Source organism: Acartia tonsa, chromosome 3 (genome assembly GCF_053477335.1).
Source record: "Acartia tonsa isolate MP-2025a chromosome 3, ASM5347733v1, whole genome shotgun sequence".
Lineage (NCBI taxonomy): Eukaryota > Metazoa > Arthropoda > Copepoda > Calanoida > Acartiidae > Acartia > Acartia tonsa.
The window spans coordinates 59,515,761-59,541,939 of NC_137262.1; the positions used below are offsets into that span (position 1 = coordinate 59,515,761).

General features: G+C 30.1%; 1 protein-coding gene across 1 annotated transcript in view; it reads left to right on the forward strand.

Moving 5' to 3' along the window:
- Nucleotides 1–26,179, forward strand: part of LOC145314979 (FMRFamide receptor-like) — a 112,618-nt gene that overhangs the window by 84,147 nt on the left and 2,292 nt on the right. Inside the window, exons 10-14 of the mRNA XM_080155051.1 lie at nt 11,357–11,424; nt 19,405–19,543; nt 20,859–20,876; nt 23,576–23,682; nt 24,959–25,042. Coding sequence (XP_080011177.1) covers nt 11,357–11,424; nt 19,405–19,543; nt 20,859–20,876; nt 23,576–23,682; nt 24,959–25,042 — 416 coding nt within the window. The remainder of the gene's footprint in view (nt 1–11,356; nt 11,425–19,404; nt 19,544–20,858; nt 20,877–23,575; nt 23,683–24,958; nt 25,043–26,179) is intronic.

The following is a 26,179-nucleotide window of genomic DNA, read 5'->3' on the forward strand; positions in this document are numbered from 1 at the left end:
AACATAGCAAAGGTTCTACAAAAGAGCAGAAAGTAATTTGCTAGCAGACCAAAAAGGTTGCCACTATTTGTACAAGGTAGTCTTTGTTATACATCTATACTTATACATTTATTACTATAACAATAAGCATGTAGGATTACTGACTGGCTTACCTATAGTACCAGAGTTATTAAAAGGTAAATAGACGATAAACAAATCTATCCCCTCTCTAGATTAAAATTGTTGGTGGAAAACCAATTAGGCTTTTATAAACGTCCCCAAAGTATTTAATTCAATTAATTGAAATTAATTAAAAAAGACTAAGGTGCCTTACAATTTGTCGGTCAGTCAGTAGTATTTAAAGAGTAGTTGCGCAAATAAAATAATCTTTTGTTTATATTTGTATATTAAATGCAGATAATGTCGAGTCTAGACTCTTTTATTCTTAATCAAATTATTGCATTTTTGTGTCTATAAAATGACTATAAAAGTGTGCTATCAACTACGAAAAATAACCCATAATCAAATCATAAAGTTGCAAGAATAAAAAAATCATTCCAAAAATGTAAAATATACGTAGATATTATAATAGAGGAAAAATCGTCGTCAATTTAGCTTGCTAACATGGAACTTATTTATTTTTTAAATATTTTTAAAGCTATGAAAATGAGAACATTAATAGTTCAAATGCTTTCATCATATTTTAAAACAAAAGTACATCCAAAACAATGCCCACACAAACAGACAAACATCCTCTCACAAACAAATTCAATTCATCTTTGTTCTCTTGTGAAGTTTATCAATATAAATCAATTATTGGTTCTAGATTAACTAGATTTAACTCAAAGGGTTTGTAAAGGTATTAGATATAGAGATCTATAGAAATAAAATATAAATCAATTATTGGTTCTAGATTAACTAGGATTTAACTCAAAGGTTTTGTAAAGGTATTAGAAATAGAGGTCTATAGAAATAAATATAAATCTATTATGGGTTCTAGATTAACTAGATTTAACTCAAAAGGATTGTAAAGGTATTATATATAGGGGGATATGGAAATGATATTAAAATCTATTATTGGTTTAACATTAGAGTAAAACACTAAATTACTGAATGTCATCATCCCAAGGACCTTGTGACGACTCTCATTTTTAAAATAAGAATAATTTTAACGAAAATACTGTTTGAAATATTTTTTTAAAAATTTATTTATTCTCATACCTCTAATATACCTCAGAAATGGGTTTACATTTTAGTGTTTCTATAATGTGACAACTCATATTTGATTATTTAATAGCGTCTGACTCCTAGAAGGTAGGGGGTTAGTATTCGAAGAAGAAGGAGGGGCACAAAATAGCATAAATCCATCCCAAATAATGCTGCCTAAAACCATAGTGGGACCTGTGAGAAGGACAACTCAATAAATTTTTAGTAATTGGAATCGCTTCAGACATTAATTTTTAATACTTATTACTTTTTATAATAGTATAAAAAAGCTTGCTGATGTATCTAGAAAGATCATACTTTCCCTTTACACCATAGCTTTAAACCTGAATTTTAGATCATCAAAATTACTTTGTTTTTAATAATCTTTTTGAAATAACGCAAAAGCTCTGGCTAGGTGTGTTTGTTATCTGGAATATTTAATGAATAGAATAGAATATAGAACCACCCACGATATACCATTGTTTTACAAGAGCAGTATATACCGAGGAAGGGAGGGGACATTGGGCTTTTATTTACTTTAGTCCCCAAAGTTTTATAATAACGTTTTCTTATTCGTTGGCTAAACAACTTTGGAGACTTTAAGTGAATTTAGATTGTTTGGTTCATCTAGTTGAGCATCCAAACGTTTCAATCACTAATTGTAATCTACAGAAAGGGAAATTTTGTGTAATGTATTTGGGGATGTACATCTATTTTTCCTTTTATATGTACCATTGTTTTATCCGAGCAGTATATACCAAAATTGCACAGGCATTCATATAAAACAGATATTTTTTAATTATTTTTCCATTATCGCTTTGAATCCATTTATATACGATGGATTAGAACCAGTTCTCAGCCATACTGAAAACTTATTTTCTACGAATATAAAAATGTACAATCATAAGATTTTTTAGCCTTTTCCCCTAACCTTTTTTTCTCCTTTTCTTTACAGAAGAAAGAAAGGGCTACATGTCAAAAATGTTCTGAAAATTACCTCACTACATAATTGCTCTTTTTAGAGAATAATTCTTAGACTCAACGAATGAACATAAATTGCATACTTTGGCTGCCTTTAAAAACATCATTCATTTTTTAAAGTTAAACTGTAATCAATGTTTTGATATTGTATAAATTATATTTTACTGCAAGTTGTTTGTTACACAATATAAACTATACTTTTCAACTTAAAATGTCAAGTAGCTAATACTACAGTCAAGAGCGCGAAACCATGTGTTATTAACAGGGAAAAGGGGGAATATTAAAATTTTACTGGTTCCAAATGTTTGCTCTTACTCATTAGATTAAAAACTTTGGGGATTTTATTAGGTTGTGCAAACAAGCAGTATCCAAACTTATCCACTAATAACATAAGGAAAAAGGATAAGAGGATGAATACTCACCCCTTTTTCATGGTAAAATACTACTTCCCCATCTCTAAATTTAGAAGCAGACGAAAATCAAAAGCCGCCCAGGACTTTTTGTAAGTCAATCATAAATAATAATGTGAATAAAAAGAAAAGCGATATTTAGCAAACAGCCGTGGGCGGTCAGAATCAGCTGAATGTTCATTATGAAAAAAATTTCCCCCTTTTTAGAAATAGAAGGATTCATCTTTCATGAACAAATTTTTTTAAATAAAAATAAAATTCTATGTAATTTTTAATTAAAACATTAAAACGAAAATATCTAATCCAATATTCTTGCCCTAAATATGGAAATAGTAAAAAGTAAAAAAATATTTTTTTAATAATTTTTAATCCTCCCATTTGAAAAGTAGTGGAATAGCAATAAATTTTAGCGCGGCAACAGCGCTGAGTAGGCCTCTAGGCCCACTGCCTATTTTCGTCTTCTAGTTGCTTCGATTCCTCTCTTTTATTTTTTTCTCTATGACTAATAATCTATCTTTCATTTGAGAAGTATTTCAATTAATTGTCTATTGTCTTATCCCTTTTTATCCCTGGTTACTCGTGTAATGATTAATAATTTATTCTCCTCAATAAGTAGATAAAATAAGTAGAAATTTCTAGCTTTTAAAACGACAGTCGCTATAAACTAGATCAAAAATGTTTTACTGGATCTATTGAGATTTTTAATTTGGCCGTATTACCTTGTATATTGTTCTCCAAATTAAAACCAGGCCATGTAAAAAAGATTTAATTTCTAACTGTTAGATGTCATTTAATTTTGATTACGCACATTCCCAATGATAATAAACCAAATTACCAAATTACCTCTTCTGTAGATTAAGATTAATGGTTGAAAAGATTAGATACTGCCAAATTGAACCAAACCAATTAAGATTTTGGAAAAGTACCCAAAGTCTTCAAAGTCAACTCATGAGGGTTAACACTTTGTGTACAACCTCCCAGTACACAAAGTGTTAACCCTCATTTTAGTTTTTAAAAAATTAAATATGCCAAGCTTTAGAAAAATAGGTATTTCTTTCTTAATCTTGATATGCTGCCCAAGAAGGGAGGTCACATTGGACTGTAAATTATACTGATACCCATAGTTTTATAAACATTCTCCTGTTCGTTTACCAACGAAAATTTCGTGATTTTTATCACTTTTGTCTTTGATTTTATTCTCTTTCTTTCCCTCTTTTACAATATATTTAAACATACTGACAAACTTATCTTTGTAGTTGTTGCGCTACTAAAAAGTATTGAACTTGCTGACTTTGTAATATGTAAAAACAAACAAATAAGCAAGGTTGGCATATTACATATTTTTGTAACAAGCATTTTGTGAATTTTTCCTTCATAAGCATATTCAATGTACTTACTAATATTTGTCAAAATTCATGAAATATAAAAACGCTCCCACATTTCTTCTTAGATTTAGGAGGGGAAGTTTTAGATAAATGCAATTATTATGTTTATTTTTGGCGGCTGCAAATTCTGAACCTTATTCAGAGAGAGAGAGAGAGTGGGGACAATGGGCTGTTTATTACAATAGTCCCCAAAGTTTTATAATTACGTTTTTTTATTCTTTGGCTTAACAACTTTGGGGACTCTAGTGAATTTTTATCGGTTGATTCATTAAGTTGAGTGTTCAAACGTGTAAATCTTTAATTGACTGGAATAATACAGAGAGAGAGGGGACAATGGGCTGTTTATTACACTAGTCCCCAAACTTCAATATTTTTTTATTCGTTGCCTTAGTGAATTTTGATTGGTTGATTCATTAAGTTTAGTGATCAAACATTTCAACCACTAATTTTAATCTATAGAAGGGGTAATTTTGTGTATCATCATTGAGGATGTACATGAATTTATCGGCCATTGTCTTATCCCTTTAGATCCCTGAGAGTCAAGACCTTACTGCTTTCACTTCTGGCATTGATTGGCATGCAATGCATATTGCATATTTGCAGTGCCAACATTTATCTATCTTACTATCTATCTATTTATTCATCAACCCATTTATAGCTATACATATAGAAGTCTGTCATATTTTATATCCATCTAAAAATATGTTTGATTGTCTGTCTATCAACGTTGTGTATCTACTTATCTATTGATAACAGTCGTTTAATCTTCCTTATATAGGATTTTTAATTGTCTATTTCTTTAGAAAACATAAGCCTTTAATTTCAATTTAAGTTTCATGGTTGTCAGGGAGGGAGGGGAAATTAGGCAGTTTATTACCCTAGTTCCCAAAGTTTTATAATGACGTTATCTTATTCGTTAACTTGACAACTTTGGAAACTTTTATTGAATTTTGATTATTTGGGTTGTTAAGATGAGTCTCCAAATGTTTCAAACATTTTTTGTAATCTTCAGAAGGGGTAATTTTGTAGGGATGTACAATATCAATTTTTCGGCCATTTTCTTATCTTTTTTGTACAGTCTGTCTGTGAGTGGGCTAATTTTCTCTGAGATTTATGTTGCAAAAAAAGTTATCTGTTCATCTGTAAAAGGGTTTCCATTCATTAAAATAAAATAGGTAGGCGTATTAAATGCTTTATTTTTGCATAATATTTAACAAGCGTAGGCACGTGGCCTCTAGTAGTTATAAAAGCAAAGGAAAATATTAATTTTGGGAGTTAATTTTTAAAAAGTTAAAGAAGCTTCATTGTAAAGGAGAAACTTATCGGCCCAGCAATTTGCAATAGTTAATAAAAGGATGATAATAAAGTTTTTTAATTCGATGTTACCGTCCTTGTTTAATCTCAAACCTTAAAACAAAATATTGTGTTATTTGTTTGATTTACAATCAAAATTAAAAGATCCTTTATTTGTAACATGTTCTCAGCCATACTTAAAAATCATGTATAGGATCATATTATAGACAATTTTCTACTTCTAATAAAATAAAAATCATATTCATAAACTTTCATTTTAGTATCTGCAGAAAGCCTATAAAAAGATTCGATAAGATGAATAACTGATATATTACCTGAATATGCTAAGGATTATCTACATTATTTCAACTTGTGGTTGCTTCGCTTCTTATAGCTTTAATTCTCCTATTTTAACCTTTTGTATTTGAAACCAAAGAGGGAGGGGACACTAGTCTGTTTATTACACTTGTCCTCAAAGTTTTAAAGTAACGTTTTCTTATTCGTTAGCTTACCAACTTTGGTGACTTTCATTGAATTTAGATTGGTTGTTTTATCAAGTAAAGTGTCCAAATATTTCAACCAACAATTAAAATCTACAGAAGGGATAATTTTTTGTATTATCGTTTGGAATTTGCATTAATTTATCGGCCATTGTCTTATCCCTTTAGATCTCTGATTTGAAACAATATTGAATATATATTGATTGTGAACTTGTATAAATCAATTATAGATCTTACCAAATTTATTCAGGGATCTAAAAGGACAAGACAATGCCCGATAAATTGATGTATATCTCCAATGATGATACACAAAATTACCCCTTCAGTAGATTATAATTATTGGTTGAAACGTTTAAACACTCAACTTAATTAAAAAACTAATCAAAATTCATTAAAGTCCCCAAGTTGTTATGCCAACGATTAAGATAACATTATAAGAATAATTTGGAGACTAGTGTAATCTATCTGTAATTGAAAAAGCGAAGCGTATCTAAAATCGGGTTTGTCAATCAATTCGTTTGTAACGGATTGCTTAGATCGTTGATTTAGGCATGTTCAATTGTCCTATCGATTCTAAACTTTACTTGATGATTCCTGAAAGAGTTAGGTACAATGTTTTTGCTCTGTGTTTGCATCTCTGTAGTGTTTACCTTCACTTTTTTTAGATTAATTTTTCCAGTATCCATTTATTATTGGAATATGTGGTAGCCTTTAGTAGACTTCACCCAGTTATCTTAGATAGGCGATTTAGATTTAGAGGATTTTCATAATTAGGAGTGCAGCCACTCTTTAACTTAAATACTAATAGTAATCAGATAGAGAGGGGACAATGGGCTTTTAAGTACTAATTCCCAAAGTCTTATAATAACGTTTTATTATTCGTTGGCTTAATATCTTTGGAGACTTCAGTGAATTTTGATTGGTTAGTTTATTAAGTTGAGTGTTCTAATTTTATGCTACAAAAGGGGTAATTTTGTGTATCCTCATTTGGGATGTACATTAATTTATCGGCCATTATCTCATCCCTTATTATAAGTATGAAGCCTGCTGCTGTAACAATACATTTACTCAGATATATAGGAACAGGACAATGGATGATAAAGATGATACCCCCCCCCCTTCCTAAACTCCTATTAAGAAACCTAACTGGGGGGGGGGGGGGGGGGGGTAAGAAAAGTATGTAGATTATTATTATTCACTGTTGAACAATTAACAAAACAAATGCATAATCAAGGATAAAAACTTTTTAATTCATTTATAAATGATAAAAAAACACAGGGATAAATGGTGACAACAAATTTTCTGAAAAAAATATACATAATAAATAATTATTTAATCTAAATTACTTAAAAGTTTGTGGTAATCAAACAAAAACAATTGTAAATTGTAAAAATGAAATGAAAAAATTTGATAAAAGTTATTAGTTCTATACATTACTTGCACATATCACTTATGCAAATAATTAATAAGATGTGCTTGGGTGCGAGGGGGGGGGATAAGCATTTTTCCAAAAATATATTTGAGTGAAAGAACTAAGTATCTGCTTAGAGTGAAGCTTGTTATTTAGAAAATACTTGCTTATTAATTGTCTTATAACTTTTAAATCTCTCCAGCCAGAAAGATAAGTCCTAGTTTTAAAGTATCTATACCAAAAAATGTTCGTTTTCAATTACTTTTTTTCTCCCTGGATAAAACCAGATAATCTTGACCTCTTTTTTGTTGGTATTATTGTGCACACAACTAATGTGCATTTATTGGAGTTGATATGATTAACATTAACATTAGTTTTCAGTTTTAAGCTTAATTCCAGGGGTCAAAGGTAAAGGACAATGGCCGATAAATTTAAAACATCCCCAATGATGCTACACTAAATTATCCTTTCTATGGATTTCAATTAGTGGTTGAAACGTTTGGACACTCAACTTTATAAACCAACCAATCAAAATTTAATGAAAGTCCCCAAAGTTGTTCAGCAAACAAATAACGATAACGTTAATAGAAACTTTGGGGACTATTATAGTATTCAGTCCAATAATCATTCCCTGTCTGGTTTAAATTAGTGATGATTTTTTAAACAAATATGGTTGTGGTATTCAGGGAAGCTTGTTATACGCCATGGCATGGTTTTAGGCTATTCAATTAAAACACAGTCCTTCAAAAGAAGTTTAGACACTGCTAGTTTGTACATACCAATCAAAATAAAAGGTCCCAAAGTTTTACGCCAACTAATGAGAGAACGTTTTAGTAACAGATTAATTTAGAGTCCCCGCTCTTCCTGATATTAAGACAGAAAACTTGTCGGATCTTATTTGAGACAGAAATATATTTGAAGAATGGGAACTATTATGCTTTGGAGCACTAATATCCTCTCCCCCCCCCCCCCCCTTTAAATTAATTGATAATGTTGGGGGGAGTTCCATTTGTTTGTTCATTACTTCAGGTCAAATCATATTGGGTACTAGGTAGCACACAGGGTTAAGGGCACCATAGTTTATTTTTAATTTATTTTAAAAATAAGGGTGGGGGTTATCAGTGCTCAACAGGCACTTTGTGTGAAAGCACTGAAGAATTATTTGAAACTAGAATAAACACTGCTCAAGCCCCAATATCTTAATATAAAGATCCAATAACTTTTTACTATCAACCAATATTTAGAGATTTAAGTAAGAATGTTGAGAATTTTGTACTTCTGTTTAACATTTATATGTATATCCTATTATATAAAATGGTAGGTTTTTTTTGTCTGAAGCTTAAGATCTCAATAACTACCGGACAGATTGACTTGTACATTTTGACGAACTTTACAATGGTTTTGGACTGTTTTGTTAAGGGAATGGGATAGTTTTAGGCTTTTTTTCTGTCCATTCTATACCATTTTAAAAAATACAAAGCACTTAACATACTAGGGGCGCATCCACTAGTTATAAAATTAGATTAGTACATCGAAAGAACTATGTTATGTACTTTAAGATTAGATATTAAAACTTTGAAATGATTCCCCCCGTCTGAATGAGATAAAATAATCCATCAAATCCTCTGTTTATAAACAGAAAAACCTAAAAAGTTGATTTGATATTGAAATCTCGATGAAGTAAATGAAACATTGTTTATTTTATGCTTCTAAAAATGCATTCATAATGTAAACATTAATGTATGTGAGAGGGAGGGAATTTCTTGCAGTTTGGAATTTTTACAGGGTGGCCACCTAAAAAGATATTTCTGTTTTTTAAATATCCTCAAGTTATAATCTTTACAAACAAAGACTTATTTATCATGTTTATATTTATTGACTGGAATAATACAGAGAGAGAGGGGACAATGGGCTGTTTATTACACTAGTCCCCAAACTTCAATAATAAAGTTTTCCTATTCATTGCCTTAGTGAATTTTGATTGGTTGATTCATTAAGTTGAGTGATCAAACATTTCAACCACTAATTTTAATCTACAGAAGGGGTAATTTTGTGTATAATCATTGGGGATGTATATAAATTTATCAGCTATTTTCTTATCACTTTAGATCCCTTATTTTAGTCAGTATAATTGATTTATAGTTTTGGATCTATAGACAATTGACTAGAATTTAAAAAAATAAAAAATTAAATATTTGTTGACCAAAACAGGAGCATAAGTTCTATAATTTTTATTTATATGGATGATAGAATTTGTTTTCACTACTTAAAAGCAGTTTTTTCCACTGGAAAAGTAGTGAATATATTAATAACAAAAAGAAATGTCATTTTCTAATATAATGCGAATTAAAAGAGAAAAATTTAGAAAATGATAAAACCTGAATACTTTATTTGTATCCAAGTTTAATTAAATTAATTCTTAAGTGGAAAGTTGGTTGTTAGACTAGCATAGAAACTGAGAATTAAAGAAGTTAAAGTGGTTAGAAAGATAGCCAAGCATCAGCTAACATGTTTACTTAACAGTTTCTTTTTGTAACTACAAACTTTTTGCCTTTGTGCTAAACAGCTCAAAAAATTTTAATATGTGTTAAAAACTGACTTGCCCTGAAATTTAAGTACAGATTAAATATTGCTTTTCAATGGGGATAGGTTTGTATGTAATTGTACTATGGAATATATAAAACATAATAAGATACCTAATGAATGTAACAATATAAAAGGAAGCTTATTTTTGTCTGACAGAAAAGTTAAAATTAATAAATGTTTGTAGGCAATAGATTTTAAAACCGTTAGAAAGTTAACAAGATTAGATTTTTTTGTGAAATCAATTTTCTTCTAAAATTATTATAGAAATAAACAACTTTTGAGTGTTTTACTTATTTTTTTATTGTAATCATTGTGAAAACACTTTTTTCTTTAATAAGGCATCGCAGAAACTTTAGTAAACCAATCTCAAGCATGCTAAAACTTCAAAGTACATCTGCCAAAAAAGTTACATATTATTTGTAACAGTTGTTAGTACATATTGGTATATATTTATTAGTTTTATTATTCTTAAAATGTTTTACGTTTACAACCTTCAGAGCAGAGGCTTGTAGAAGATGAGGGGGGGGGGACCACTCCCCTGGCAAAATTAAAAACACCCTTGTAAATCCCTATGTAAGCCACTGCTTCAGAGAGATTTTTTTCATTTTTTAAAAAGATTTTAATGAAATGGGTAATTCTAATACTTTTATTTTAAAAATAAAAGTACAACTCATTCCTTGAAAGGAATACAACTTTAACTTTTTAAACTTTGTGGTGTTTTTGCAATTCTGTAACATGGCAAAAAGTGTTAATGTTTTGAAATGATATGGAACACTCTTTTTCAATCGGGTGTTACTATTTCATTTGTTGCTTTTTATCTTATTTTCCCTTTCTCTACTATATTGAGCATAATCTAGGCTGTTGCACCCAGACAAACTGAAGGTGAACTCTCTTTAAGGATAGTCTTAACCCTCCTTTTGAATTTTGAAAATATAAATTGGTATTAGTTATAAATAAATTCCTTATTTGCTATTTTGCTCTTGTACTAGTATGAATGAAAACTACATAGTACGCAAAGAAAAGTATATGTAACTTAGACAAACTTAGTAAGCTATAATTTTTATTGTTATACAATCTAACACAAAAAAATACTTAAATTCTTCTAAAATTATTTTTGCTTATGCAATGTTTTTAAATAATAAACTGCGTTTAATTTATTAAATTTTTACAATTATTTGAAATGAATACAAGCTTTAACTATGTTGATTATTTGAAACCTTTTAATTTAATATTTACTTCATGATTTTAATATTTATGAGTAATATTCTTTTTATACATAATGATGAACAACAAAGACAATTTCCTTAAGCTACAGTTCCATTTACTAAAATATTAAGAACAACCAAACAGACCAAATCTTACAGATTCATATATATATGGAAATCTAAAAATTTAAACATCAATCTATAATAACAGCTGAGCAAATCAGATAATCAGGAACAATAAACAGGTCATAAATGACTTACAGGGTTAGATACTCATTGGCCATGAGAATCTTATCAATAAAATCCGGACATCTTACTTTAATAACAGCTAGGAAAATCTTGCAAGGAGATTTAATCCCATACTAACTACAAAATAATATAAATATGTTCTTATTTTTAGGTTTTGATTGATGAGTACAATTACACAGCCGTCAACTATCTACCAGCACAATGGACACCCTCTATAAGGTAAGAGAAACTCGCATTTTTGTCAGCTAATACCAACAATGAAATTAACTCAAAAAAAGTGTTTTCAGCTGTTGTTGGGGGTCAACTCATAGTAGAATTGACAACCTTTACATCTGCCCCCCAAATATAATTTTAGATTTATTTTGCTTGTTGGTTATACCTTATTCCTGTAATTTTGTATATACCTAAACATCAGTTGCAATTTTGAAAAAAAAAATTATTAACATAAACATCATGAATGGGCATTTGCTCGAGTTAAAAATTTTCTTATTTTATCATATTCTTAAAAATATTGTTTGTTTTTTGCATTATTAATTGCATTTTAAATGGTATCCTGAGGCGGACACCGTCAATATTTTGTAAACTAGAAGACACCCTGTAAATCATTTTTATTCGGTGTGGTTTAGTTTTAAATTTATTGCAAGCTAAGAGGCATGGTTTTCTTTTTAAAATCTAATTCACAAATTCACATTCATGGCAAAAAAGAGTAAATTTTTTTTTAGCTTTTTCTCACTTCAAACTAAGGACTTTCTAAAGAAAATAAATACATAAACAAAAATATTTTAATAGCGCATTTTGTTCTAAATCTGCGATTTAATCTGTTTTGACACTTTCTAGCATACTTGACTCAAATTGAACTTTAAACTTTTATTGTGAATTTGACATCGATTAAGTTTTTGTCCATTTACAAAGTTTTGAAATTGAATCCATCTTCCGGATTTTGTGGTTCAATATTCAAGTTGTCATAAAGTTTTATTGATGCCAAATATTGAGCCGTTTTTGAAGTTTCAAGTATTCATTGGCGAAGCCACCTGGGATCTAAAGGGATAAGACAATGACCGATAAATTGATGTACATCCCCAATCGTTAATAAAATTAATAAATTAATAAAACTATATTGCATTTAAAACTATATTGCATTTAAAGAGTATGTGATAAGCTGTGATCTTGAAAACACTATTAATGGCATGAATGTTGAAGAAAGTTGGAATGTGATTAAAAATACTTTAAACCTTGCAATAACAAATTTTGTTCCTACTAAAAAACGCTGTGAAAATAATAAACCTATCTGGATGAATAGGACTATAGTGAAACTTTGTCGTCAAAAAAGGAGATTTGCCATTCTCTGTAAAAATAGAACTGATGAAAATCTTAGAATCTATAAAAAAGTGGAAAAACAATGTAAACTTGCAGTGAGAAATAGCAAGAGAAAATTTGAAAAAAAAACTTGCTAAGGACACAAACCCTAAACCTTTTAATGCTTATCTACGTTCTAAAACAAAAGTTAGAAATAAAGTTGGCCCACTTGTTAAGAATGGAAGAATTGTTACAGACAGTAAAGAAATGGCGCAGATTTTTAATGACTATTTTGCCACAGTGTTTGTAAGAGACAATGATAATATACCTGAAACATTAACAAATGTTGATGGTCCATCTTTAGAAAACATTACAGTGACTAAAAAAGATGTGATTGAGAAGATTGATGCTTTAAAAAAGACTAATTCATGCGGCCCTGATGGTATTACAAGTCATATACTGAAATCTTTTAAAACTGAATTAGCTGGAACATTAGCTAAATTGTTCAACAAATCTCTTGCCTCTGGAGAAGTGCCAACTGACTGGAATCGTGGCAATGTTACACCTTTATTTAAAAGAGGTAGTAAAGGTAAACCAGAAAACCACAGACCAATTATGTTAACTAGTATACCATGTAAAATGCTAGAATCGCTGATTAAAGACAAACTTGTTGAACATTTAGATAGCAACAACCTCATTAAATCATCACAGCATGGCTTCTCTAAAGGTAAATCTTGTACCACAAATTTATTAGCATTTCTTGAGGTTGTTATGAAAAACATTGAAGCAAATATTCCTATGGATATTGTCTATCTAGATTTCTCTAAAGCTTTCGACAAAGTTTCTATCAATAAGCTTATATTAAAGTTAGAAGCTATGAACATCAAGGGCAACCTGTTGGCCTGGATAAAAAGCTGGTTAAGAGGCAGAAAACAGCGTGTTGTATTGAATGGTCAGGAATCTACCTGGATAGATGTCATCTCTGGAGTCCCACAGGGTTCAGTTTTGGGCCCATTATTGTTCCTCATTTATATAAATGATCTGGATGTCGCTGCGCCACTAGTTCAGGTCCTGAGCAAATTTGCTGATGATACAAAACTTGGACATCCTGTTTCTAATACAGCAGATAAAATAGTTCTTCAGCAACAATTAGATTCTGTTTTTAAATGGTCACAGGACTGGAGTATGCAATTTAATGTTGATAAATGCAAAGTCATGCATGTTGGAGCAAGAAACCATAACTTTGATTACTTTATGGATGGAAAAGCATTGAAAAAAGTTGAACTTGAGAAAGATGTTGGTGTCAGAATTAATAAAAACCTCAAACCTAGCCTGCAATGTAAAGAGTCCTCCAGAATTGCTTTAGCTATGCTTAATCAGCTTACTCGTGCGTTCCACTATAGAGACAGATTTACCTTTCTAAACCTGATGTACAAAAGATATGTTAGAGTACACCTTGAATTTGCTTCACCAGCTTGGAATCCTTGGCAAAGTGGAGATATTGAAGTTCTTGAAAAAGTGCAAAGAAAGGCTGTTTCTATGATATCTGGCCTAAAAGGAGAAACCTACGAAGCTAAGTTGAAAGAAATAAATCTGATGTCACTAGAAACTAGAAGGACAAGAGCAGACCTGATCCAAACATTTAAAATACTAAATGGATTAGATTCAGTTAATGCTGACACTTGGTTTACAAGAGTTAAGCAGGGAAGGCCAGCTACAAGAAACACTAATAGTGAAAATTCATTACAGATTGATTTCAAACGTACAGAAATTACCAAAAACTTTTTTAGTACCAGAGCAGCAAAGTCATGGAATTCACTTCCAAATAATGTGAAAACTGCAGTGAATTTGAACATTTTTAAGAAAAGACTAGATATTTATTTGAACAGATGATTCTGTAAACCTCTGACAATGGTCCTACCTGGACTCTACAGAGTACTACAACAATAAAACAATAAATAGTGGTTGAAACGTCTGAATACTCAACTTATTTAACCAACCGATCAAATTTTCTAAAACTCTCTATAGTTGTTGAGCCAACGAATAAGAAATCGCTATTAGATAACTTTAAGGTAGTGTAAAAGGCAGCCCAATGTCCCCTCTCTCTCTGCTTTTGATTACTAAAAAAGAAAGCCCTAATTACAAATATTTGTTTTTTTCTCTTGTGATGTATGTTCACTGAAGAACTATAAAAAAAAACACTTTAATTTCTTTCATTAAAATCCTCCAAGAAAAAATCTAATAGGATAATTGAATTCTTAGTTTCTTTGTGATTTTCCTAAAAGCTTAAAGTTTTATTTTGTGTGTACAGTTTATATTTATTTGAAAACTACCCATAATTTTTAATTTTACGAAAAATGCTTCTTTATAGCTCTAACATTTTTTTTTTAAATTTAGGCAGGTTTAACGCTCTTTTTAAGATAAGTGACTCCTATTATAAGAATTAGTAATGGGTTTAATATTAATTGGATCTTGAACCAGATTTTCAAGTTCTCTTTAAAAGTGAAACTTGTAGAGGGCTAAAATAACGATCTCCCTCATCCCTTCCCCTCCTGCTTGATGTTCGAAATGGCTAATACATTATAAAGGAAACAGCAACCTAATCTGATGATGATTTTTCCTCTGTCATAATATCCACGTATATTTTACATCCATTGCTCTATTCCTGAAACTTTTTAACCATTACTTAACTTACATAGCATATAAGATTTTTAAAAAAGGAATGTCCTTTTTTTAATTTTGTAATGCAGTTGAAAACATCAATGAATGTCAAATAAAAATATGAAAATATGTATTTCTCGAAACTTTTTAGTGCATTATAGTTTTCAGGGATAAGACAGCAGAGATTAAATTGATCTATATCCCTATTCAAATGTTGTTAATCTATCTCTTGTATCTGTTTGGTGGAAGAAGATTAGTTTATCTTTCATTGTTCCTTCTTTCCCTGCAAAAGTCCATAGTCTTCTTTTAAAACTAGTTTCTCTGCTATTTTTAGAGTTTTACAATTGTCCTTAAATAATGTGACAATATAAAAACAATTTTCAAATTTATGATTCTTTGAAAACATTAAAAAATCTTTTAAACTCTTAGCTTAACAATTTCGCTATTGTTGGGTTGACAACAGTATTTTGATCAGAAATCTGAATGGATAAGAAAAATTTATGTACATCCCTCATGATAATAAATAAAATAACCTTTCTGCAAATTATAATTATCTGTTGAAGAGTTTAGTTTGGACATTGCTAGTTTGATCCAACCAATCAAGGTGTAATGAAAATTATTCAAAGTTTTAAAGCAAACCTTAACAGGCGCGCTTTTAAAAAACTTTTAGTACCAGTATGATTTGAGAAACTTACAGTAAATGCTCTGTGAGGAAAATATGTATAAAATTGATAGTAAATTAATTTTAAAGATTTTTTTACTTCATTTAATTGTAATTCTACTGTACTGTAATTATATTAATTTAATTTTATCTCTTGTTCTATTTATTTTCCTTGTATCACCTTAATTGTGTTTGAAGAATAGAATTAGCAAATTTTATAATAGTTATTTCTCGCATCGTATTATAAACGGCTTTCCGCGGATATAGAATGTACAATTATGAGATTAAAACTAGTTTTTTTAGCCCCGAGGTGACGAAGTCACCGGCTAAAAAAACTAGTTTTAATCTTATGATTGTACATTTCTATATTCGTAGAAAGCTGGATATAATACGATGCTAGACATAGTTTTTTCGTATGGATGAGAACCGGTAACTATCCACCGGATTCGAATGAATACGAGAAAATTATTTTCATAACTTCACAGAGAATTTATTTCATAACATGTAAACTAGAGCTTAGAAAATTTATTCTTGTTTCTGCCCCCTTAGCCTCTAGTGATCAGAATTCGAAGGTAGCTTCTTTCAGAGAGAGAGGGGATAATGAGCTATGTATTACATTAGTCCCCAAAGTTTTATCTTAACGTTTTCTCATTTGATGGCTTAACAACTTTGGGGTTTTTAGTGAATTTTGTTGGCTTATTCAATAAGTTGAGTGTTCAAACGTTTTAATCACTATTTTAATCTACATAATTGGTAATTTTTTTAATAATTGGGGGTGTATATCATTTTATAGGCCATTGTCTTATCCCTTTAAATCTCTGACTTTCTTAATATCTAACCTAGACACAAAGTGAGATCTTAAAATACAAACAGACATACAGATAAAAATCCTGGTAATGATAAATAAAAAAAAAGATAATTCAACTAGATATTTTTAGCATTAAAGGGACTGTGAACGTAAATTTTTCTCATCTTAATATCAAATCTTAACATTATCTCATTCATAATATCTCACAGAAAGAGCAAAACGCGCTTTTGTTTGCTTAAAAAACGGCTTTTTCCGACGATTTTTATAAGGTACAGGGAAAGGAAGAAATTTTCCGTATTATATAAAATGTGCATTAAATTGCTTTATTCTTCCATTGTAGCTAAAATTAAACTTTTTCACATAGTTCTTGAATTTTCCTAACGGTTAAGCTGACTTTTAACATAATCCTTGCTTTAAACCAATGTATAGTTACTTAGAAATTGATAAAATAAGCAATATTTTTTATTGAAAACCAAATACAATAACAAATCTAGAAACAGGTTTTTTATTAGTATTCAATTAACTTTAGATGGCCTATCTCTCGCCCACCTTTAATTACAAATTTGTGAATTATAAAGACGCAATATTTCTTTATAAACAGTCTGATAAAAGAGTAAACTTATTCTCCAAAGTGGGTTATTTATTGTCCAACACAATAAAAAAGGATATTATTATTTTAAATAACCTATGAGATTCAACCCTTTGTAGACAGTGAGGTATTTTTTTTGTCAAAAATACGAATTTAAAATAGGTCTTTATTACCTAATTACTACGTTATAAAAAAACTAATTGGCAATTTTATATCATAAAATAAATCCTTAACAGTAAGTAAATTGTTTCAACTATATATGACAAGTTAAATATCCCTACAAACATTATAAGAAACAAAAACGTTTAGATTTTCCATGTTTTTTCCTTTTTCCATCCCAAAATACCATAAAATCAAGGCATTAATCCTGGATATTTTGTTAATAGGACGTTTTTGGTTGATCAGTGTAGTGAAATGTGCTTAGAAAATGTTAAGATTTGATAATCAGATGAGAAATTTTTACGCTCACACTCCCTTTAATTAAAAATGATTAAAAACCTTCGCAGGACCTTTATGAAGGTTTCATAACTAGTAGAACCTCGCATGTCTAAACAAGCAGACAGTCTTCCTCTTTATATAGGGATGCAATATAAACTCTAAGTGCAAGGGGATACTTCAAACAAAACCCAATAAAAGGAAATTTCCTGCATGTAATAGGGTTTGTCAAAGTTTCAAGTTTGAACATGCAGGGCTCCACAAATTTGATTAGCAAACTTCTTACAAAGTACAAGACAACTATTAATATTGGAAATATGCAATAGAAGTGCAGTATTCCATCCATCTATTTATCTATTCATCTATGCAGAAATAGGAAAGTTTTGACACTTTTTTGATTGATTGAAGTTGTATTTTTAGAGATGATGACCATATCATCTATTTTTTACAGCACAAGCAAAAAGAATTAAAATACTGTTTTAGTAATTTACTAAACTACATTTTCTTGATTTAATTCTGTTTTTTTTGTTTTTACTAAAATCCATCTAGATCTTGTAATATAAAGAGTAAAATAATCACACAATGCTAATGGGTAGGAGAGCTAGAGACATATCCCTAATGAAGGAATTAACCCAAGACTAATTTATCAAACTAACAGCTTTGTGCATATATTTAAAAAAATAAGGTTTTCATTTTCAATCGCCCTATAAACTTTTTTGACATTTTAAAACATATTTACACTTTTATACATCTACAAAAAAAATGTTTTTCTTTATACTAAGCTGGATGATTAGATTTAAAACCACTTTTATAATTTTAACAAATTCTATATGTCATGTTTATCAGAGCAAAAGAAACATAATTTCTAATAGATTTTATGTCCTGTGCTTAAATCATTTGAACTTCTGTTTGCAATAAACTAAAATTTACTATCCAATAAATATCATAACAAGGGTAAATAGTATCAAAGTCAAGATTTTTAGAAAGTTTTTCTTGCTTGATTCAAAGTAATTATAAAAATAAAAACTGAAAAAAAATTTAAAATGTTTTTTCTTAATTGAGTTGATTTTTCCATAAAAGATGAGAAAATGATGTTAAACTTTCCTCAAAATTATTGTGTTTTATAATCAATACAGGATATGTAAAGGGTACAAAGTCCAATGAGAAATGTCAAGAAAATTATGAACATTTCATTCTCACTTCAGACACATGATTAAGGTTTGATAATATTGAAAGCATATATGACAAGGATAACAACTTGGAACTGCGCAGCAAACTTTTAAAAAACAACTCATTAAATTGACTTCGAAAGGAAAATAAATAAGAATTTCTAATACTTAGGGAATACTTTGTAAACCCATAACTATATTGTAGCAAGAGTAAGACAATTTTAATATAGGCCAAGCCATAACTATCCTTTACCTACTACAGCCATGCAAACAGCACACAAATTATTATATCTATTTAATTTCAACTTTATTTTAGGCCTAAAGCCATATTTACAAACAATGTAAAAAGTATGAAAAATAACTACTTATAAATATAATGGTATCATATCTTTCTAATCTCATCTTAACTTATCTTAATTTTAGACCTACAGTCCTAAGAACTAACAGTGCATACATGAAGTACTGTGTTGTGTACTTATCTAATCTTATCTTATCTTATCTATCTTATCTTATCCTATCTTATCTTTATTTCTTATAATGTATTATGTACTTATCTAGTCTTATCTTATCTATATTTTAGACCTACAGCCCTGAGAACAAACAGTGCATACATAAAGTACTATATTGTGTACTTCCGTTTGTTCTTCCTAGCGGTGCTGCCCTTGTTGATCATGATTGTTCTCAACATCAGGATAGCTGCAGATATCAAGAGTGCAAAGGTAAATTTTAAGTAATAAATTATAATTTATTATTAATAAAAAAAATTTTTAAATCTTTTGGGTTACTCCCTTTCATGACATCACCTCTTAAGGGGCGTTACGTCGTATTTTCACAATAGCTTTTCTCCTATTTCTAACCCCTTTGGGAAGATCTAGCCCTGAAGGGGACATTTGCCTAACCCTGCCGGGCAATCACCTTACCTAACCCTAAATGACCTATCAAACGTTACTGTGAAAATATGATGAAACGCCCCTTAGATGTTACGAAAGGGACACAATCTTTTTACCAGTGAAAAAAAGGAAAATTTCATTGAATAAACAATACTAGTCCTACGTATTTTCAGCTCATTATATTTTCAGCAACTTATAAATAAATAGATTTTCTTTTGTTCAATGTGTACATCCCTTTTTTTTCAAAACTGCAGAACAACTTTTGTAAAACAAAGAATTTTTAAACAGTGCCAGAAAATTGGGATCTAAAGGGATAAGATAATGGCCAATAAATTGGTGTTTACCCCTTCTGTAGATTAAAATTAGTGCTTGAAACTTTAAACACTGAACTTAATAAAACAAACAATCAAAATTCATTAAAAGTCTCATATGTTGTTAAAACAACGAAAATAAATCATTATTTTAAAACTTTGGGGACTATTGTAATAAACATAAATTAATCTTAACAAACCTTTTATATTTTTGAATGAAATAATCTTTTAAATCATCTCTATTGAGACAAAATATATTGGTTTGCATCTTTTAATAATATATTTTCTTTCTGCTCATAATTCTTATTTTGATAAAAATAATGAAAAATATAAAAACAACATGATTCAATTTTCTTTTTTTTTAATTTGATGAAAGGTTTGAAGCGGCGAGTCATGACCATTAGTCTGATTAAATTTTTAGACATGACATATGCACATTTTTAGCAGTGCAGCTTCTCAATCGTTGGTTTTGTCTAAAAAAAATATTTATTTACTCAAAACTTTTTATGTGATTTGACTGGGGAAAGACTCCATCAGAATATGTATTTTTTATTTCTGTCGTCTCTTTAGATGAAGAAACCTACAAGTAGATTTAAATGGCCTGTTTGTGTCCAAATCAGTATGAAATGAATTAATAACTTACTTTTGTAATTAATAAATAAAAATTCCTAAATTTTTTTTAAGGGGACTTTTGAAGCAATATTTTGATGACTTCAATATGATATTTTTTCATAAGATTTTGTAATTATTAGATGAAGTGTTACTTTAAGAACTATAAAATTCATATGAAAAATTAAATTTCCTAATAATTTAAACTTTTTACCTTTTCACAGGTCTTGCCCCCTCAAGAGGTAAGCAACTTAAACATTTTTTAAAAAATTTAAATTTGTAAACCCTTCTATTTTTTTAAAAATTAGTTTTCTTAAATGTTAAGTAGATATGTAAATTGTTTTTGTTAAAATTATTATTTTTTTCTACACCCTCATTTTTAAAACTTTATGAGCATCTTAATAATATAAAAATATATCTAAACTATATTTTTTTTGGTTGCAAATTAGTTTTTAGAAGCGATGATTTAAATTGTCTGTTTTTCCTTCCTAATGTGATTTCCTTAGCTACTATTTAAGAAAAGAGAGCATCTAGTAAACAATTGATTTGTCGGATCATGGAAAGAAAACGAAGTTTCCGGTTTCGTCTTTTTTCAAAGTAGCCTTACTCCTATTTCTAGACCCTGCGGGGGGCTCTATCCCTGCGGGGCATGTTTTCTAACCCTGCGGGGCAATCATTAACATTTACTTAACCTAGCCTAACCTAAAATAACCCTTCAAAAGCTACTGTGAAAATACGATGAAACCGGCAACTTCGTTTTCTTTCCATGATCCGATTTGTCTGTTAGTCTGTCTGTTATGTCACAAAAGACAATCTTATTTAATGTTAGAAAGGTTTCGTGATTTTATACTTTTGAAATTCACATACTATGTCTTTTTTTTGCCGCTGCACATCTGGTTTAAAACTCAATTTGTCCGTTTGTCTATCCACGATTTCTTTGTGCTTCGTTACTTTGCTGTCATCATTGTTTTAATATTAAGTAGATATAGATATTTTTGTTTAAAGTTGCTTTTCCCCCATTCTAAAATATATAGTGTTTCAATTTTTGAAAATAGAGAAAAAAAGCATTTTAAGAGCACTATTTACATTTTAATAGTCATGTCTAAAAACAAAAGACTTCACAATTGTAGAATTATTTTTAGCATTGCATAATCAAGTGTATTTATTACACATTAAAACAGTTGGAAGTTTGAAAATATTTGTAGAATGTGTAGAGTCTGTCGGTTTGTTTGTATCTCGCTGAACCGATGTGATTCTTCTTTACAAGACAGCTTCTCACCCTCCCCTTAGAGGCCTCTAGTGGCGTAGGAAGCTGTACCTAATTCATGCTATGGTTTTAAGCTAGTTTATCCTATCATAAGTATAAAGACATAATTTTTGTTCAATAAGATTATAAAGTGTGAAGGTCTTGTATTTGTTTAATAAGATCTCAATGACTATAAAATATTTTGTAGCTACCAACTGTAAATCCCAAACAGTAAAAAAGACGTTTTTCGTTAAGATCTTGATAACTACATTACCGATAAAGTCCTCCTTTCAGGAAGCTTTCCATAGATACTTTATTAGGGTTATCCTTTTATGAAGGTCATATGTTTGTTCTTTAAGATCTCAAGAACTGAACTAAGGCTAGGAACATTATTTTTGAAGCAACCAACTGTGAATCCTATAAAAAAAATGTATGTAGAATATAAGTGGATATTATGACAGGAGAAAAATTATTTTATTGGTCGGGCCGTTTAACCAGAAAGAGGAAAGAGGATGGGATAAAGGGGGATTTGGGAGATCGTTATTTTAGCCCGCTACAGAGTTCACTTTATCATAGAACATGAAAATCTTATGTAAGATCCAAGTAAAAATATATCCATTTATAAAAATGTTGACATGTAACAATATATATATGTGATGAAAACTGGAGAATAAACAGCCCAGTCAATAATAAGTAGCAAAGCTACTCTTAAACATGGTTATGTCCTGTATATCCGTTTGAATCTGCGTCAAACACCATTACAAAGACAATGCTGTAAGGTATCGCAAAAAATGTAAAAAATCAGAATTTCATAGACAATATCTGCCAAATATATCACTTTTATTTTAAAGACTGTATGTATGATTTTTCTCTGGCCACAAACCTTATATTTTTGACATAATGGTGGCTTCGCCAGCCACAATCAACCCCCCATTAAAACAATTTTAAAGAGTATCCAAAGTTTTTAGCTAAAATAAAGATTACGTAGTTATAACACTTTTGGTACCATTGTAATTTACAGTCCAATGTCCTCTCTCTCTCACTGTATATATTGTTTCTTTTGATAACAAATTATATCTTCTTATTGCTGCGCTACCTATGGATGTAATTGTTAATGTTTAATTTTACATCTTACATATGTTTTTAAAGACATATTTTTTCCTCTTTATGATTTGTACATTTTTATCTTTGATTTATTAAGTAGTAATAGTTTTTTGTCATTCTGTAGATTAGTTTTTTCGTTATTTTTCTATATAAACTACTATCAGCTAACCCTCTAGAGGTTTCTAGAGGCCCTTGAGGGTGTTGTTTAGAAGTCGACTTCCCCTCTACTTTCAATTATATTTTTGAAAAGAAAAATTTTAAAAATATTTGGGTGGGAGGAATCATTTTTTTCTAGTGGTGATCACAGAAGATATCTTCTTTGGGGGCGATTTTTCTTGAGAGGGTTATACTCTCTTCAAAAATAGTTATAAACCTTCCCTTGACCTATTTGAAGCAAAATAGTGAAGGAGAACCATATCGGTTCAGCGATTAGCGAGATCCTTCGCAACAGACAAAAAAACGTACAACCCTCTTCACCTTTCTTGAACAACACTCTAAAACAGCCGAGGGTTGATATCAATTGTTGATATTCGTGGAAACATGTCTATGAGCCGATTTAGATTTCATGTAACTAATCTATTTTATTTTTAGTTTAAGGTGCAGAGATTCGGGTCCAAACGGAAAATGAACAAGGAGGTTAATTTCTGTTTGGTTCTGCTCTGCATTGTTGTCACATTTATGCTCTGCCACTCACCTAGGTTTGTTCTTGTTATAATTTTGTGAAGCGCTGGGAAGTGCATGTGTGACGTCATAAAAATACGTCTAAATCCAATCTAAATCTTTTTTAGAGGTTTCCTTTCCCACTTTAGACGTATTTTTATGACGTCACACATGACACTTTCCAACGCTTTTTGAATTTCATTCACTCCAAGTGCCTAGTTGAATACTGTAACCCTTTTATAATTTTTTTTAAAAAATCAATTGAAAATAAAAGGGAGGAGGGGGCTTGTTCTATTCAATTTTATGTTTAAGTGTATCTGTAATGCTATTTGTCTTTTGTCTATCTTTCTATCTGTTTATCTTTTTTTCTGTTTTTAATTTTCTTTCTCCCTTTCTTTTTGTATGCCTGTCTGTCTGTCTTTCTGTCTATGTGTTTTCTGGTGGTTTAATCTGTCCTTCTGTCTGTATGTCTTTTTTTCTTTCTGTCTAGATTCCTAACGTCTTTTTGTCAGTCTTTCTGTCTTTCTGTCTGTCTTTCTGTCTGTCTTTATGTCTATCTTTCTGTCTGTCTTTCTATCTATCTTTCTGTCTGTCCTTATGTCTATCTTTCTATCTGTCTTTCTGTCTATCTTTCTGTCTATCTTTCTGTCTGTCTTTCTGTCTGTCTTTCTGTCTGTCTTTCTGTTTGTCTTTCTCTCTGTCTTTCTGTCTGTCTTTCTGTCTGTCTTTCTGTCTGTCTTTCTGTCTGTCTTTCTGTCTGTCTTTCTCTCTGTCTTTCTGTCTGTCTTTCTGTCTGTCTTTCTCTCTGTCTTTCTGTCTGTCTTTCTGTCTTTATGTCTATCTTTCTGTCTGTCTTTCTGTTTATCTTTCTGTCTGTCTTTCTCTCTGTCTTTCTGTATGTCTTTCTGTCTGTCTTTCTGTCTGTCTTTCTGTCTGTCTTTCTCTCTGTCTTTCTGTCTGTCTTTCTCTCTGTCTTTCTGTCTGTCTTTCTCTCTGTCTTTCTCTCTGTCTTTCTCTCTGTCTTTCTGTCTGTCTTTCTGTCTGTCTTTCTGTCTATCCTTATGTCTGTCTTTCTGTCTGTCTTTCTGTCTACTTTTAGGGCTGTCTTTCTGTCTGTCTTTCTGTCTAACTTTATGTCTGTCTTTCTGTCTGTCTTTTATCTATATTTCTGCCTCTATTTCAAACTTTCTTTCATTTTTTATTCATCTATCTTTTATTTAAACCAATGCGCAGCCAGTCCATTTATTAATATTTTAAAGACTATCTATCTATTTTTTCCATATTTAATTTTTTATAAAATTAATCTTTTTTCAGAACGTTTCTTGATATCTGGGAGTTTTCTAACATAGAGAGCATTGTACACTGTAATGAACAAAAATCTAAGTATTTGCCAAAAAAGTAAGTAATTAAATTTATCTATCTATATGTATGTATATCTATAAAATATATACTTTTATATCTAACTTTATATATTTAGTATTATAATATTTATATTGGCCTTATTGATATAACTAGCGGATACGCCCTCTAGAGGCCTCTAGGGGGACTCGAGGGTGGGGAGAGGAAGTGTCACCCACCCCTATTTAAAATTTAGTTTTAAAAAGTAAAAAAAAAATTAGGGAGGGTAATTTTTTTCTAGGGGCGATTTTTCTTAGAATCCTATAAAGGAGAATCATATCGGTTCAATAGTTAGTGAGATCCTTCGGTACAAACAAAAAAACCGACAGACAAACAAACATCCTGTTACATTAATCAAACTGTAGCCGCAAATATATTATGAAATAGATAGTTAGATAAAATATCTATCTATCAGTTAATGATGACATTCTAGTATCTGATGAGACTGTGAAAATAGAATAGATGGGGAGACAATCTACCTATCCATCTATCTGTAGATAGATGATGTCATTAAAGCTGCTAATGAGAATACAAAAATAGATTATATAGATAGATATTATAAGCATTTCAATCTATCCACTCATCAATGAAAATAGAAAAGATTTTCACATAATCTATCTATCATTTATCTGTATATGTTTAGAAAATCTATTTATCTATCCATCTATCTATCTATATGTAAATAGATGATGTCATTCTAGCTGCTAGTGAGATTATGAAATTGTATCCTTCTAATTTTGATGGAGTGGGTGTCTCTGCAAAAATGCCATCAAACTTTTTTTTGCATATTTATATCATCATCTTTAGAGTAAGATAGACATTAAGTTATAAGTTTATATATTAAGCATAATACTGAATCCCCCCTAGATTCTAATTGGAGATTTAAAGTATTGATCAACAATATTCTTTGATTAGCTGTTTTTAGTTTTATTGTATGGACACTGTTGATGGGTTAACAGTTAGTTATACAACATGATACTATGTTTACATTTAAATATCCTTCTAGATATGTCCCCCTTTTTTGGATAGAGGAGCTACACTATAATTCGCTTTGTCTGTCCGTCCGTAACACTATAAGGAAATCTGATTTTCTCGGCCGCCTTTTAAGATAGACAGCTCAAAATGATTCCCTGGAAC